The 15,215-nt window shown below is 47.8% G+C and overlaps 1 protein-coding gene across 2 annotated transcripts in view; it reads left to right on the top strand.

Annotated features, from left to right (window-relative positions):
* DSCAM (DS cell adhesion molecule) overlaps positions 1-15,215 on the top strand; it is a gene marked incomplete at both ends in the record, with an annotated part of 752,893 nt that overhangs the window by 595,354 nt on the left and 142,324 nt on the right. For both annotated transcript variants that reach the window (XM_082655382.1, XM_082655383.1), the window contains 3 exons: positions 4,938-5,134; positions 6,122-6,218; positions 6,827-6,955. In XM_082655382.1, coding sequence (XP_082511508.1) covers positions 4,938-5,134; positions 6,122-6,218; positions 6,827-6,955 — 423 coding nt within the window. The remainder of the gene's footprint in view (positions 1-4,937; positions 5,135-6,121; positions 6,219-6,826; positions 6,956-15,215) is intronic.

Raw genomic sequence — 15,215 nt, 5'->3', positions numbered from 1 at the left:
AGGGTCTTGTTTTTGTATCCATTCAGCTTCTGTGTCTTTTGGTGGGAGCATTTAGTCCATTTACATTTAAGGTAATTATCGATATGTATTTTCCTATTCCCATTTTCTAAATTGTTTTGGGTTCGTTATTATAGGTCTTTTCCTTCTCTTGTGTTTCTTGCCTAGAGAAGATCCTTTAGCATTTGTTGTAAAGCTGGTTTGGTGGTGCTGAACTCTCTCAGCTTTTGCTTGTCTGTAAAGGTTTTAATTTCTCCATCAAATCTGAATGAGATCCTTGCTGGGTAGAGTAATCTTGGCTGCAGGTTTTTCTCCTTCATCACTTTCAGTATGTCCTGCCACTCCCTTCTGGCTTGTAGGGTTTCTGCTGAGAGATCAGCTGTTAACCTTATGGGGATTCCCTTATGTGTTATTTGTTGTTTTTCCCTTGCTGCTTTTAATATGCTTTCTTTGTATTTAATTTTTGACAGTTTGATTAATATGTGTCTTGGCGTATTTCTCCCTGTATTTATCCTGTATGGGACTCTCTGTGCTTCCTGGACTTGATTAACTATTTCCTTTCCCATATTAGGGAAGTTTTCAACTATAATCTCTTCAAATATTTTCTCAGTCCCTTTCTTTTTCTCTTCTTCTTCTGGAACCCCTATAATTCGAATGTTGGTGCGTTTAATGTTGTCCCAGAGGTCTCTGAGACTGTCCTCAGTTCTTTTCATTCTTTTTTCTTTATTCTGCTCTGCAGTAGTTATTTCCACTATTTTATCTTCCAGGTCACTTATCCGTTCTTCTGCCTCAGTTATTCTGCTATTGATCCCATCTAGAGTACTTTTAATTTCATTTATTGTGTTGTTCATCGTTGCTTGTTTCATCTTTAGTTCTTCTAGGTCCTTGTTAACTGATTCTTGCATTTTGTCCATTCTATCTCCAAGATTTCAGATCATCCTTACTATCATTATTCTGAATTCTTTTTCAGGTAGACTGCCTATTTCCTCCTCATTTGTTAGGTCTGGTACATTTTTATCTTGCTCCTTTATCTGCTGTGTGTTTTTCTGTCTTCTCATTTTGCTTATCTTACTGTGTTTGGGGTCTCCTTTTTGCAGGCTGCAGGTTCGTAGTTCCTGCTGTTTTTGATGTCTGTCTCCAGTGGCTAAGGTTGGTTCAGTGGGTTGTGTAGGCTTCCTGGTGGAGGGGACTAGTGCCTATGTTGTGGTGGATGAGGCTGGATCTTGTCTCTCTAGTGGGCAGGTTCACGTCTGGTGGTGTGTTTTGGGGTGTCTGTGGCCTTATGATTTTAGGCAGCCTCTCTGCTAATGGGTGGGGTTGTGTTCCTGTTTTGCTAGTTGTTTGGCATAGGTTGTCCAGCACTGTGGCTTGCTGGTCGTTGAGTGAAGCTGGGTGCTGGTGTTAAGATGGAGGTCTCTGGGAGATTTTCGCCATTTGATATTATGTGGAGCTGGGAGGTCTCTTGTTGACCAGTGTCCTGAAGTTGGCTCTCCTACCTCAGAGGCAGAGCCCTGCCTCCTGGCTGGAGCACCAAGAGCTTTTCATCCACACGGCTCAGAATAAAAGGGAGAAAGAGTAGAGGGAATTAGTAGAAGTATGAGGAAAGAAAGAAGGAAAGGAGGGTAGGAAGGAAGGAAGAAAGAAAGAAAGAAGCAAAGAAGGAAAGAAGGCAAGAAGGAAAGAAAGGAGGGAGGGAGGGAGGAAGGAAGGAAGGAGGGAAAGAAGGAAAAAAGACAGAAAGAAAGAAGATACAGTAAAAATAAAATAAAGTATAATAAAGTTATGGAATTTACAAATTCTTATTTGAAAAAAAAAGGGACGGATAGAACCTTGGGACAAATGTTGGAAGCAAAGCTATTCAGACAAAATCTTACACAGAAGCATACACATACACCCTCACTAAAAGAGGTAAATGGGGGAAAATCATAAATCTTGCTGTCAGAGACCACCTCCTCAATTTGGGATGATTCGTTGTCTAAAGGAGGGAAGGAAGGAAGGAAGGAAAGAAAGAAAGAAAGAAAGAAAGAAAGAAAGAAAGAAAGAAAGAAAGAAAGAAAGAAAGAAAGAAAGAAAGAAAGAAGGTAAAGTATAATAACGTTACTAAAATTAAAATTGATTATTAAGAAAAAAATGTTTAAAAAAAACCATGGATGGATAGAACCCTAGGACAAATGGTGGAAGCAAGACTATACAGACAAGATCTCACACAGAAGCATACACATACACATTCACAAAAAGAGGAAAAGGGAAAAAAATCATAGATCTTGCTCCTAAAGTCCACTTCCTTAATTTGGGATGATTGGTTGTCTATTCAGGTATTCCACAGATGCAGGGTATATCAAGTTGATTGTGGAGCTTTAATCCGCTGCTTCTGAGGCTGCTGGGAGAGATTTCCCTTTCTCTTCTTTGTTCGCACAGCTCCCAGGGCTCAGCTTTGGATTTGGCCCTGCCACTGCGTGTAGGTCGCTGGAGGGCGTCTGTTTTCTGCTCAGACAGGAAGGGGTTAAAAGAGCCGCTGATTCGGGGGCTCTGGCGCACTCAGGCCGGCGGGGAGGGAGGGGCACGGAGTGCGGGGCGGGCCTGCGGTGGCAAAGGCCGGCGTGACTTTGCACCAGCCTGAGGCGAGCTGTGCGTTCTCCCGGGGAAGTTGTCCCTGGATCCCGGGAACCTGGCAGTGGCGGGCTGCACAGGCTCCACGGAAGAGGGGTGTGGAGAGTGACCTGTGCTCGCACAGAGGCCCCTTGGTGGCGGCAGCAGCAGCCTTAGCGTCTCCCGCCCGTCTCTGGGGTTCGCGCTTTTAGCCGCGGCTCGCGCCCGTCTCCGGAGTTCCCTCAAGCAGCGTTCTTAAACCCCTCTCCTCACGCACCAGGAAACAAAGAGGGAAGAAAAAGTCTCTTGCCTCTTCGGCAGGTGCAGACTTTTCCCCGGACTCCCTCCTGGCTAGCCGTGGTGCACTAACCCCTTCAGGCTATGTTCAAGCTTCCAACCCCAGTCCTCTCCCTGCGCTCCGTCCGAAACCGAAACCCGAGCCTCAGAGCCTCAGCTCGCTGCCCCGCCTGCCCCGGCGGGTGAGCAGACAAGCCTCTTGGGCTGGTGAGTGCCGGTCGGCACCGATCCTCTGTGCGGGAATCTCCCCGCTTTGCCCTCCGCACCCGTTGCTGTGCACTCCTCCGCGGCTTCGAAGCTCCCCCCTCCGCCCCCCGCAGTCTCCGCCCGCGAAGGGGCTTCCTAGTGTGTGGAAACTTTTCCTCCTTCACAGCTCCCTCCCACTGGTGCAGGTGCCGTCCCTATTCTTTTGTCTCTGTTTTTTCTTTTTTTTCTTTTGCCCTACCCAGGTACGTGGGGAGTTTCTTGCCTTTTGGGAGGTCTGAGGTCTTCTGCCAGCGTTCAGTGGGTGTTCTGTAGGAGTTGTTCCACGTGTAGATGTATTTCTGGTGTATCTATGGGGAGGAAGGTGATCTCCGCGTCTTACTCTTCCGCCATCTTCCTTCTCTCATGTTTTAAAAATATCTTTAAACGTTTAGTGTATGATTATTTCAGGTTCTGTCTGGGAATTCTAGCATCTGAAGTCTTCGGCGGGTGCTGATTCTCAACGAGAGTAGATTGTTTCCTCATGTGTTTTATATTTTTGTTTTGTGAGTTCATGTTTAGAGAAGGTTTATCTGGGAGAATCTCAATGAGCCTGGATAAAGGACCCATCCTTCTGGAGTGTGTTTTTGTTTGCTTTTGCTGGATTCCTCAGGCCCATTACCAAACTAGGGTCGCCATCACATCAATCCTTTAGCAGGAATTTGACTCCAAACTTATGTAGAGTCAGACCAGCTACAAATGCTCAAGGGAGATGGTTTTTCTTCATTCGCAACACAAGCCAAGGCAGTTTGCTTCTCCCTTTGCCATCGTGCGGTCTTATGTATTGACTGTTTTTTGATGATTGGCTTGCTCCTAGGATAGAGCCCTCTGAGGAGCTCTGCATGGAGGTTTCCCTTTTATCACCTGCCTCACAGGCAGTCAAAGCACCAGCACTGTAATACCTGGGGCCTTGTTTCTGGCTCCTGGGTTTTCTCTCACTTTCTTATAAAGTTAGTATGCATTTAAAAGGTGTTTGTTACACACTGTCCAGCATTTCTAGGTGGTCTGTGGCATGGGCCTGGCGCCTCATGTCTCCTGGAATATTGCCCAGGATGGGAGTCTATAGATGGATTTTGAGGTGGAGAGAGGGAACTGGACAAGTTTCACAAATAAAGGTTCCTGTTCTCTCAATGCATCGGGATGAGATTCCCTGCTATAAACGATGGGAGAAGGATAGGTCCATGGTTTCCACGTGACTGTAAAAGTTTGTGCCAGCCGTGGGATGGGATGTCGAGAGGTCACTTCAGGGACTGGTTAGCAACAGCCAGGGCTCCATCTCAGTTGACTAGCAAGGTTTCGTTCCCATAGCTGACAAGGAGAGTTAGAAATGTAGGAGATTACAGAAGGAGTGTAATTCTCAATGGAAGCCCCCTTTCCCATCCAATAAGCAAGTCACATCATTGTCCTGTGTGTTCTAGGGAATGTGGGTCTGCCATCCACAGGGATTGGAAGAGAGTAACACTGCACGAGTATGAAACCACAGGGCAATTTCTGCTTAAGGCTCATTTAGTCCAGTTTCATTTTTCTGCCACCTTCCAACTATCTTGATCATGATTCTTGCTCAGCAGTTTCCTGAATGCATTTTATTTCAAAGAAACACCTCCTCGGGAATTCTCTGGAGATCCAGTGGTTAGGATTCTGCGCTTCCACTGCCAGGGCCCTGGGTTCCATGCTCCCTGGTCAGGGAACTAAGATCCCACAAGCCGCGCAGTACAGCCAGAAAGCAAAAAAAAAACTGAGCTGCGTGTTAAGGTGGGGGAAGCCGAGAACCCTGCTTTGCCGAGTAAGTTGTGTCGTTTTTGGGTTTTCAGTTCCTGCAATGATTACGTCCTATCCAAACACCACCCTGGCCACTCAGGGTCAGAAGAAGGAAATGAGCTGCACGGCCCATGGCGAGAAGCCTATCATAGTCCGCTGGGAGAAGGAGGACAGAATCATTAACCCCGAAATGGCCCGCTATCTCGTGTCCGTCAAGGAGCTGGGAGAGGAGGTGATTTCCACTCTGCAGGTAAAACATGACAAACATGGCAGATGAGAAGCTACCTTCATGGGCAGAATAAGCCTGTCTTTTCACATAAGTCGGTGCATGTGGGTAGCCAATAGCAAATCAGCTTTTGAAACATCTACGAAGCACTGTCTCTCCCCCTTCCCATAATGGGATTGCTGAGTAGCCTGCCAAAATAGTGCCTTATCATACGTAAAATTGTTAAGAGTAAAATTATTGGGAACATGGCAGGGAACCCAACCGTAATAATAAAAAGAAAGAGAGAAACCGAGTCTTTTAATGACAGTTAATCCTGGCGGAATGACAGCGTATGTTGCGCACATGTTTTAACTTCCTGTAAAAAGAAAAATTAGATGGGTTCTTGGACAAAAAATATTATAAGGAAAATATTTTGATTCTTGGGGGAAAACCCAACATAAAAAAGTACTGCAGTCTCTTAGAACTTTCAGCACCACTGGCAGTTAGCTGGGTGATTCTTTTAATATGGGGGAGAAACGATGCCGTAGGACACACATGGAAAGAAAAAGTCCTGTGTTTGAAACGCTAATATTGATTCACTCCCAGGGTCCAATCCTGGAGTCCTGGGAGACCAAACCTTTATTGCGGTGTTTATAGATCTGTTTTTTCAGGCAGGGCTGCTTTGAATGCTTTAAAAATCCACTATGAGATTAAAAAAAAAAAAGTATATGGGGAATATATATCAACCTGACCGTGCATCCTACGTTAAATTACACATCCAATTTCACAAGCTGGCAGCTGACGTGGAACGTCTACATTGCCTCTATCCATCTGCACATTTACAATTGTGCTGAAATAATTTGCTCTCAGAATTGTGTGTCCCTGTGTGTGTGTGTGTGTGTGTGTGTGTGTGTGCTTGGGGCTGGGAGGAGGGTGAGAGTGGAGAGAAGCGTTTTACAGCCAAAAGCCCTTGAGTTGTTCCCTCGCTCCGTTCTACTGGGTAAGACGGATTTCTCTCTGCTTTACGCATAGATTTTGCCAACGGTAAGAGAAGATTCTGGCTTCTTCTCCTGTCACGCTATCAATTCTTATGGGGAGGACCGTGGAATAATTCAGCTCACAGTGCAAGGTAGGATGGACATAGCCTAGGGGGAGAAACACGGCTGTTTCAGGACAGTAAGTGTGTGCCCAGGCTTGGGAACCTGTGTGGCCTCAGCTTGACGTGTCACACTTCCAAGTCCTCGGAAAACTTTGAATCTGTACAAAGTGGGTGCTAAAGCACCATTTTGCAGATCTCATGATTATGTCAAGATGCAGCCCCAAAACACAGGGGACAAAGTTCGTAAAGGAATTGGGTTTGGATGACTGGGCAGCCCTGATAGTGTGCCTTTCTTGCTCAATTTTAGGGATCCTTATACTAGACGATCCGAATGAAAGTTTAATATCTGGGGCCAAAATAGTTTTTGAGTTAATAGATCCCAAGCCAGACCAGAAGGGTGACACTGAAATCTCCCATGTTTGGTCCAGCTTTACAAGTGCTGTGAAAACTGGCAGATTTGAAAAGTGAAAATTTTCCATCCTCAAAAGGGATTGGGGAAAAAAATACTTCCAGGTAAAAAAATCGTCTGCCCATGTCAAATGCTGACAAAGCTTTTGTGAGTCACCCTCAGCTTTTCCACTAGCGTCTGTGCCTGAACAATATCTGAACTGATCCTGGGTTTCCTGTTGACTGCACAGAGCCTCCAGACCCTCCTGAAATTGAGATCAAAGATGTGAAGGCACGTACAATCACCCTCAGGTGGACCATGGGATTTGATGGAAACAGCCCCATCACGGGCTATGACATTGAATGCAAAAATAAATCAGGTAAGTCCTTGATTTCCTCCGACTTCATTTCTACTTCAGAAAGCCCTTTTATTTTTTGCCTTTCGAGTGGATTTTACCTGTAAGAAGAACCTGGACTCTGGGAAACTCAGAGGGGGCTCTTTTTACCAGTTTGTCTCTTTCCTTGCACGAAGTACACCCACGTTTCCTAGGGTGGGAATGGTTTTCTGTCGAGATGGCTTCGTTGGGTCAGCCCTGCCTCTTTTCTCTTTGAACCAGCAGGACCTCTATGTGATTGCTCCCTGTGGCCACTTTGGCACTGTCGCCACCGATGGCCGCATGGGCTGCTGCCGACCCGACCTGGCCCCTGTCATTATTTTTTCTACCTCCCTGGCTTCCCTTTGCTTCCCTCATGTCCGAATCCCTGAGTACCAGCTGTGTTCAGTGTCTGTGGGCTGAGCCGAGTGGTGGTGGTTTGCGCAGAGGGCCACGTCTTCTCCAGATGGGCTCTGACCCTGCAGGGCCCTCCTGGATGTGCAGGGACAGGCCATGGGCCCGAATGTGGGCCAGCACTCCTGTGCTTCCTCTGCGCCAGCAAGTGGCCGGCCCGCAGGGAGCTCGGACATGAAACAGACCCACAGCTGTCAGGACCACTCCAGGCCTGCCTGTTGATCGCCTTAAAGTGACAATGACAAGGTCACTTGGAACATTAGGACCCATCAGGCCGAGGGTAGGGTACCACCGCTGTGGCTCCTGGTCTGGACTTTGACACAAAAGAGACGAGGAATTCTAGCAGCATCAGCACGTGAAGGGTTGACAGAACCGCAGAGGCCAGGAAAGTGACCTTGCTTCTCACTCTCCGGGCACCGTGTGTTACTTCAGAGCACGCTGTCGTGATCCACTTAGTATCTTTGGAGCAGACACTGGAGTAAAAAATTAAGCTGGAGGCAGCTGGAAAGGCAGGTCAGGAGGGAGGAAATGTTTCAGTACGAGTGGGCAAGGGGCAGAGCAGGAGGATGTGTGAGACGGGAGTAGGAAGCAAGTCCAGAAAAAGCCTAAGGGGTGGGGCTTAAGGAAAGCAACTCATGGTGATGAAAACAACTTGTATCAAACCAAGACTAGAGGTTACAGCAATGGTGCTTGAGGCTGGTGATAAGTCACGGGCTGGAAATGCGTAAAAAAAGACGTCAGAGGAGGTGAAATGGCTTGGCTTTTTCCCCTGAGCCGCAGCCAGAGACCTGGAAGTGAGGTGATGCTTACATGGGACCTGAGGAAGCCTCCTGAGAGGAGCACAGCAGCTGCAGTCACACTGTCCCCTAGAAATGTGGCAGGTCCACTGCAGGTGGAGGTGAAGGATGCCCCTTGAGCAAGCTGAGGGCAGTGTTGGTCCCAACAGGGATCTTTCAGGAATCAGGACCAATGGGCTTGCCCAGGGTCAAAGGAAGAGAGGAGGCGTTGCCTTCGTTCTAAGCAAATAAGGTCAGGATGGAACCCAAGATTGAGAAGTTCTGAGATCCAGGTCTTGAAGTAAAGGAAGTGCTTCTTAGGTGAGACCAGCGTGTTCTCTTGGAGAACAGCCTGGAAACTGATGGCAACAATGAGAACTCAGCAGAAACACAGACGTGCATGATGCGGACCCTCTGCAGAGTCCTCAGAGGGAGGGACAGACCCCACCAGGCTCTCTGGCTGGGCACTGACCGAAGGACTGTGTGTCTGGGAGCTAGTGCCCATGCAGTCTCTCAGGGGAGCAGCTCGGTGCCTCCCTGACTTCAGGGCATCAGTCATTTCCAGGTGCCGGTGACGGTCCAGTGGTGATGGTCCAGTGGCTCCTCAAAGGGGTTTGCGGCCCAGCCTGTCCTGGCTCAGCTGTGGCCCTGTCTCTTACCAGCTGTACCCACCCCAAACCATCCTCCTCTGTGAGATGGGCTCCCACAGCATCACTGCGACAAGGGTCCCTCAAAGGCTGCCCTCCCGTTCCTGGACCACACAGTTACTATGGTTACTCCCACCTGATACTTAGACGCCACTCCTCGTGTTACCTCCACAGGGACTCATCCCTGGTCCACATTCAAGGCCAGGCCTCCCTCTCATGTGCTCCTACAGTCTCTCCCCTTCCTTTCCTGGCAGGTGTCATCATGTGTGATCATGTATTTAACTCTGTATTTGTTTTTCAAATTTATCAATATTTTCTTTTATTACATCTGGGTTTTGAGTTAAGTTAGAAAAGTTGTTCTCTACCTCTGGCCATAAAATAATTCAGCCCCTTTTCTTCTAGTACTTCATGTTGTTTCTTTCCCTCTCTTTTCAAGATTTAGATCTCCAAACCATTTGGAGTTTACTTTTCCGTATGCTGGGAGAGATGGATCTAGTTTTATCTTTTCCAAAATGGGTCTTCTGTTGCGCCAACGTCATTTATTAAAAGGTCCGCCTTCCCCAGTGATTTCAGATGCCGCCTCTATCACATACTAACTTCCCATATGTACTTGAGTCTATTTCTGGACTTTCTATTCTACTCCATTGGTTTATCTATTAATGCACCAGTACCAGACCATTTTAATCACAGAGGCTTTATGTCTTAATATCTAATAAGACTAGTCCACCCTTGTAACTTTTCCTTTCCAGTATTTTCTTAGTTTTCCATATATAACTTTAGGATCAACATGTTTAGCTCCATAAAGGCATGTTTTTGTTATTGTTAATGAGATCACATTAAATTTGTTTATTAGCTTAACGGAGAACTGACATTTTTATGACATTGTGGGTTTACCTGGTCCATCAAAAAATATGTGAAGTTCTAAGCCCTGGTACTGCACAGTGTGACCTAGTTGGGGAATGGGGTCAGACAGCTGTGACTGATGATTATTAACATGTCAGCCCTACCAGACTGGGAGCTTTTTGGAGTGTGCTGAGCCCTGCCCAGTTCCCCTGGACCTAGCACAGGCCTAACATGTGTCAGCACTTCACAGATATTTGGTGAATTCTCATTGAGAAGGGAATGCATTTACAACTCACCGTCTGGCACATAGCAAACGTGTAATAAATGCAGCTTTTAGTATTACTCCAGCGTGCACCAAAATGCTTACACGTAAAAGGCCTCTAGGACCATCTGTGTTTGTTTAACTACTTGCTACCCATTCAGGATCCTCAGTGTCTCCCACGTCTCCTGTAAGTTTCCCAAAGGCAGGGACTCTGATTCAGTGCTTCCCCAGCACTTAGCACAGTGCCTGCCACATAAGACGTGCTCAGTAATACTTGTGGCATTTAATTTACGTGCAGTCCAAACCTAAGAATTACGTTTATCGCCAACAGATTTTCAAATGTGTAAGCTGATGGGACTGTACAGAATTAAAGCAGGAAAGCTCCTTATCTGTGAAGCTGGGGATGGTCAGAATCAAGGGATACATTTCCATCCTTCTACTCCACACACACACACACACACACACACACACACACAGCCAAGCTCATGGCTAAGGCATTCTTGCAGTTCTGGAACCCAGCAGTCTGAGGGTCAGAATGAGCACCTCGGGGGTACTTGGGGAAAAGCCCATGGACAGGTAGCCATGGCTTGAGGTCTCCACCAGGACCTCCATCACTTTCAGTTTGAAAGGCCTGGGAGGAAGGAGTGATCAGTAGCAGGCAGGAATCACAGTCACTGCTGTAGGAAAAGTGTTAGCATTTTCATGTATTAGTTGCTTCCTCAATAAGTTTTGGGTATATAAACAGTACAGCCATAATTTAAGTGAGTGCAATTTATAGGCAGAGTACATAGAAACTGATCCTTCAAGTCACAGCTTAAATGTCACCTCCTCCAGGAAGCCTTCCCTGACTACCCAGTTTATGGCATGCCCTTTCTCTACTCATAGAGCACCCTGTTTGCCTTGGAACATTTGGTGAGCTTGTGACTGTTTATTTAATAGCTGTCTCCTGTGCTGAGTAGTTGTCCCCTTGAGGGATCTAGTGACCCCTCAGGGTAGGTACTACATCTGAGGAACCCTGTGCTATGTCCTTGCATCACCTACAGTGACCAGCACACATAATAGACTTGTAAGAAACATTTTTTTTACTGGTTAACTCTCAACCTGAGTTTTAGGCAATGAAATCATCCCCCTAAAAGATGCTTTCTTCCACTTTTTGTTAATTTGCTAAGAACACAATGTATGACCACATTCCTAGCAAAGTGGGTCCCTGCAAGCGATCCTTCAGGCTATGCTTGACCAACTCCAGCAATGGAAAGTCACCAGCCCGAGAAAGCACGATTCTGCCTCGGGCCAGCCAGGATTATTAGATATTCTTACATTTCTTGCACCTGAAGCCAATGGCCCTCTTCCCACCGCCTAAGCCCTTTTGGCAAATGACATCCCTTCCAGGATATGAAAACAGATGATGCTCCTTAATTTTCCATTTGCCAGGAAAGACAAAACAGCCCAAGTTCCTTTGCTTGTATCTCCAGTGATCATCTCCTGGCCCACTTGCTCTGATCAGGCCCCGTGGCAACAGCCCTGGTGTCATCTGACCGGGCGCAGACGCAAAGGAGCCTTCGCCTCCCTCATTTGGAATGTTCAACTTTCTCCGTGGAGCCCCAATCCCACGGGTTGCTTTGTCTGCCACATACTAAGATCCTAGTGGCCACTGCTTCTCCTCCAGATGGACACCAAGAACCCCTTTCCATCCCCTTCCAGCACCTTGTCCCCCGTGCACGGCTGGCCGATGCTGTCCAGTGCATCTACTTCCTTCTCCTCTTGGAAGGCAGGCCGCCTGTCCCCACGTCCCCTCTGGGCTGCCTCTGTCCTTCTCCTCAGGGCCTCACTGACCGGGCCTAGCTCCTTTGCACACCTCCCTTCTCCTCTCTCAGGCCCCCTTCCCCATTTCACCAAGGCTTCTTCTCCATGGAGAGCAAGAAGCAGAAGCGGCTTCCCCTGGGTCCCGATGCCTCCCTTCTCTTGCCCAACACCGCAGGTCTCATCCTTCTCTGAGCTGCCTCTTCATTGCACTTCTTTTGTATAATTTTGTCTCTCAAACTTTGGGCCACCCTCACTCTTTCAGGCCTCTAACGACCCTTCTGCAGATCAAGTTCACCCTCTTACATTTGTCCTTGACGATCTGCCCATCCTCCTGACTTGGGGTGTCTGACGCCCAAGCTGGGCTCACCAGCAAGCACCCAGTACAACCACACCGCTCCTGGGGGCTTCCCCAGTCCTTCCCATGGGGGATGATTGGGATTTCAGAGGCAGGGAGGCCATTCTGAGCTTCCTCATCCTTTTCACCACTGGTCTCTCCAGGGCACATCATGGAATCCTACCTACTTTTTCATCAGATGCTTCTGACATCTCCTCTCTAAACCAAGGGACGAATCTGACCGTGCACAGCTCTCCCACCCTTAGCTCCTACAAACGCAGAGGACTTACAATAATTCTTGGCAAAGTTCCCCTCCCTTGCACTTGACCCAGCTCTCTGCATTGATCCTCCTTGCCAGGAAGCCAAGTTAAAAGTTCGTCAGAGGTTTTCATCTAAGCACATGAGACTTCCAGCAGATACCTGGAAAGTTGAAATCCAGTCTCATCCATCAAGCATCCTGCAGAGACTATGTGAAGGTTGTGTGCTGTGGGAAGACGGCCTAGAACGTGGGGAAAACACGGGTGAGGTCAAATCCCAGCCCCACTTCTCACCAGCTCGATAACAGGGTCCGAGTTTCTTGACCTTCACAATGAAAATAAAAACCCCTACTTCACCAGAATGTTGTAAGAACCCAGTCGAATAAAGCAGTCTGTCCAAACGCTAGCTGTGCATCAGAATGACCCAGAGAGAGAGGTTTTTTAAAGCACGGATTTGGGGGGCACCACCCCCCAGAGATTCTGAGTGCGTGTGTCTGAAAGCACTGAGGCGTCCCTGATGTACCCACAGATTTGGCAACTGCAGAAGTCACCTTTGTAAAATGCCTAGAGCAGCGCCCAGAGAGCAGATGCTACGCCAGCGCCTGAGTTCCCTCTGCTGCTGGCTTTTCTCCGACCGCTGCCTTGACTTCTGCCACAAACCCAGTGTCTGCTCTTCTCCCCAAGGCTGAGCTCCGTGGCTCACAGCTCAGATTCCCCTTCCCTCTGACTCCCAGTTGGGGGGCGCAGTGGCAGACACAGAGGACGATTCGGAAGGATCCTGCGGAAGCACTGTTCTGTGTGCACAACTTCCATCAGGGGCCCTGTTCTGAGGTCTCAGCCCTGTCTACACCCCAGAAACTCTGTTCCTCTCCTTTGGCCCTCCTGGCCCCGATAGGGAGATGCTCACCACGCTTACTAGGTGCCGGGAACCTCAGCATCCCCTGTGAGTCCCTTTAACCCAGCCCACACTGCGGTAAAGATGCCCAGTAAACGATCTTCTTCGTGTGACTTATAAACCTTCCTCGATGCTACATGTGCTCGCTGTGTCTAGAAACCACCCTCCCCTTCCTTCACTGGGTAAGGAGACCTGTAGTCCGTCCTCACAACCATCCTATTCCTCTCCCTGCTCTCCCCGTCCGTGCTTGCACCCTCCGGCTCTCGGATGTCCAGGCGTTGCCTTTCTGCTTGCGACTTCCTCGTCCTAAGAAGTTTCTTTACTTCACCTACGGTGTATTCTTGCTAGTTTTATTCATATCTCAATCTGCAGTTTCATTTTCCCAAGTGTCAGGATCTCTCTGGGACTGTTTCTAATGTCCGGTGTTGTATTCTCAAGCACACTTCATTCCTAATCCGTGACCTGCCCATTTGCACGTCAGCATCTGAGATCAGATGTAGCATTTTTTAGTCCCTTTCCAGGCTCTTCTCCTGGGTAGCCAGTGCCCTGTTTGTATTCTTCTTTTGATGCCATATCACTTGCTAGAGTGTGTTTGGAGATTTAACTAGGCTTTCTTCTTCTTCATTCAGTTACTTTTAAACACTTCGGGATAACCCATTCTTTCTCTTTCTCAACCTTTTCATCTTTAGCCAAACAATCTACCCTTCAGTCGTGAGTCGTGATCATGGGCATCATCTTTTTCTTTCAAAGTCTAACCATTGCAAGAAAAGAAGCTGAAAACAGAGCCTGTTCTCCAAGGACCACTCACTTCCTGCCTGAGACCCCTGCCTTGGTCACTCCCCACAGGCTATTCACATGACTTCCTTGGCAGGAGGACGAGGTGGGCGGTAGCCATCACTACCTCCCTGCAGGCTCTCAGCCACGTCGCAGACACGCCCTTGGGGAGGATGGCCCTTCTCCATAGCTCAGTCAGTTGCAGAAGCCTCCATAATGGCCTGGGCAGAACCGTCAACGCCTGCAAGTGTCAGGTTCCTCCTGGGACTGGTGAGCAACTGTCTCTGCATCTTGCAGTCTGGGGTTCCTCTCTGTTGTCTCAAGCGTCTTCTCCAGAAGGCCTGGCTTTCTCTTTGTGGGACAAGACTCCTATTTATACGAGATTCCATTGGTATGGAATTTCCTCCTGTCATGTGTCCTCTATTGAATCCTATCCTTCTGTTCTTCCACCGTTCGTTATTCTGCAGCATCTTCTCTTCTTATGTCAACGTTCTTCCATCTTCAGTCTTCTGGACTCAAATGGTACTTTTGCTTTTAGTTGGAATACTAGTTGTTAGTTTCCATTAGGCTCCATTCCCTGTTACGTGAGAACACTCAAAGTCATACCTGAAGCTACGTATTCCTTCTGCAAGTCCAGACAACCTCTTGCCCTTATGATGACCTTTGGACAGAGCAGCCCTCTGAACTTCCATGGTCATCATTAATGTGGAAAGGGAGTGGGGTCATTCCAAGGGCCCAGAGGTCTGTATGTTTGCCATTTATTTATTCATCTATGAAACATGCGTTTATTATTTGTCGGGCTTTGTGTGAGCACTGGGGATGCAGCAGTGAACATGGCCAGCGTGGACCATGCCCTCATGGGACTTAGAATCCAAGAGGGAACACAGACTCTCAGTGAAATTCTTACAAGTGTGATGAGCACAGGGGAGCAAGTGCAAGGGGATCCTGGGGTGGGGTGGGAGGGTGAGAGTATACAAACATCCTCTCTGCCACCATCTCAGGGGCATCTTGGTTCTTCCACACCCAACATCATCTCTTGACCCCCACCCCTGAGCAGCACCTGCCCAAACTCTTTATGAAATAAGAACCACTTGTTGACGTGCTCATCACGGGTTGAAGCTCTAAAGCCAGCAGGTGCACCACTGTCATGGATTTAATGATAACTCTTTGTATGAGGCATATGCTACCTTTCAAATTAGCTGTGGTTGAAAAATAATTCCTACAATAAAGGATTGGAGACAAAATGATTTCAAAAATTAGA

Source organism: Grampus griseus, assembly GCF_964374135.1.
Source record: "Grampus griseus genome assembly, chromosome: 5".
In the NCBI taxonomy this organism is placed as follows: domain Eukaryota; kingdom Metazoa; phylum Chordata; class Mammalia; order Artiodactyla; family Delphinidae; genus Grampus; species Grampus griseus.
Note: the sequence above shows the minus strand (reverse complement) of the source record. Positions and strands in the feature narration are given on the sequence as shown.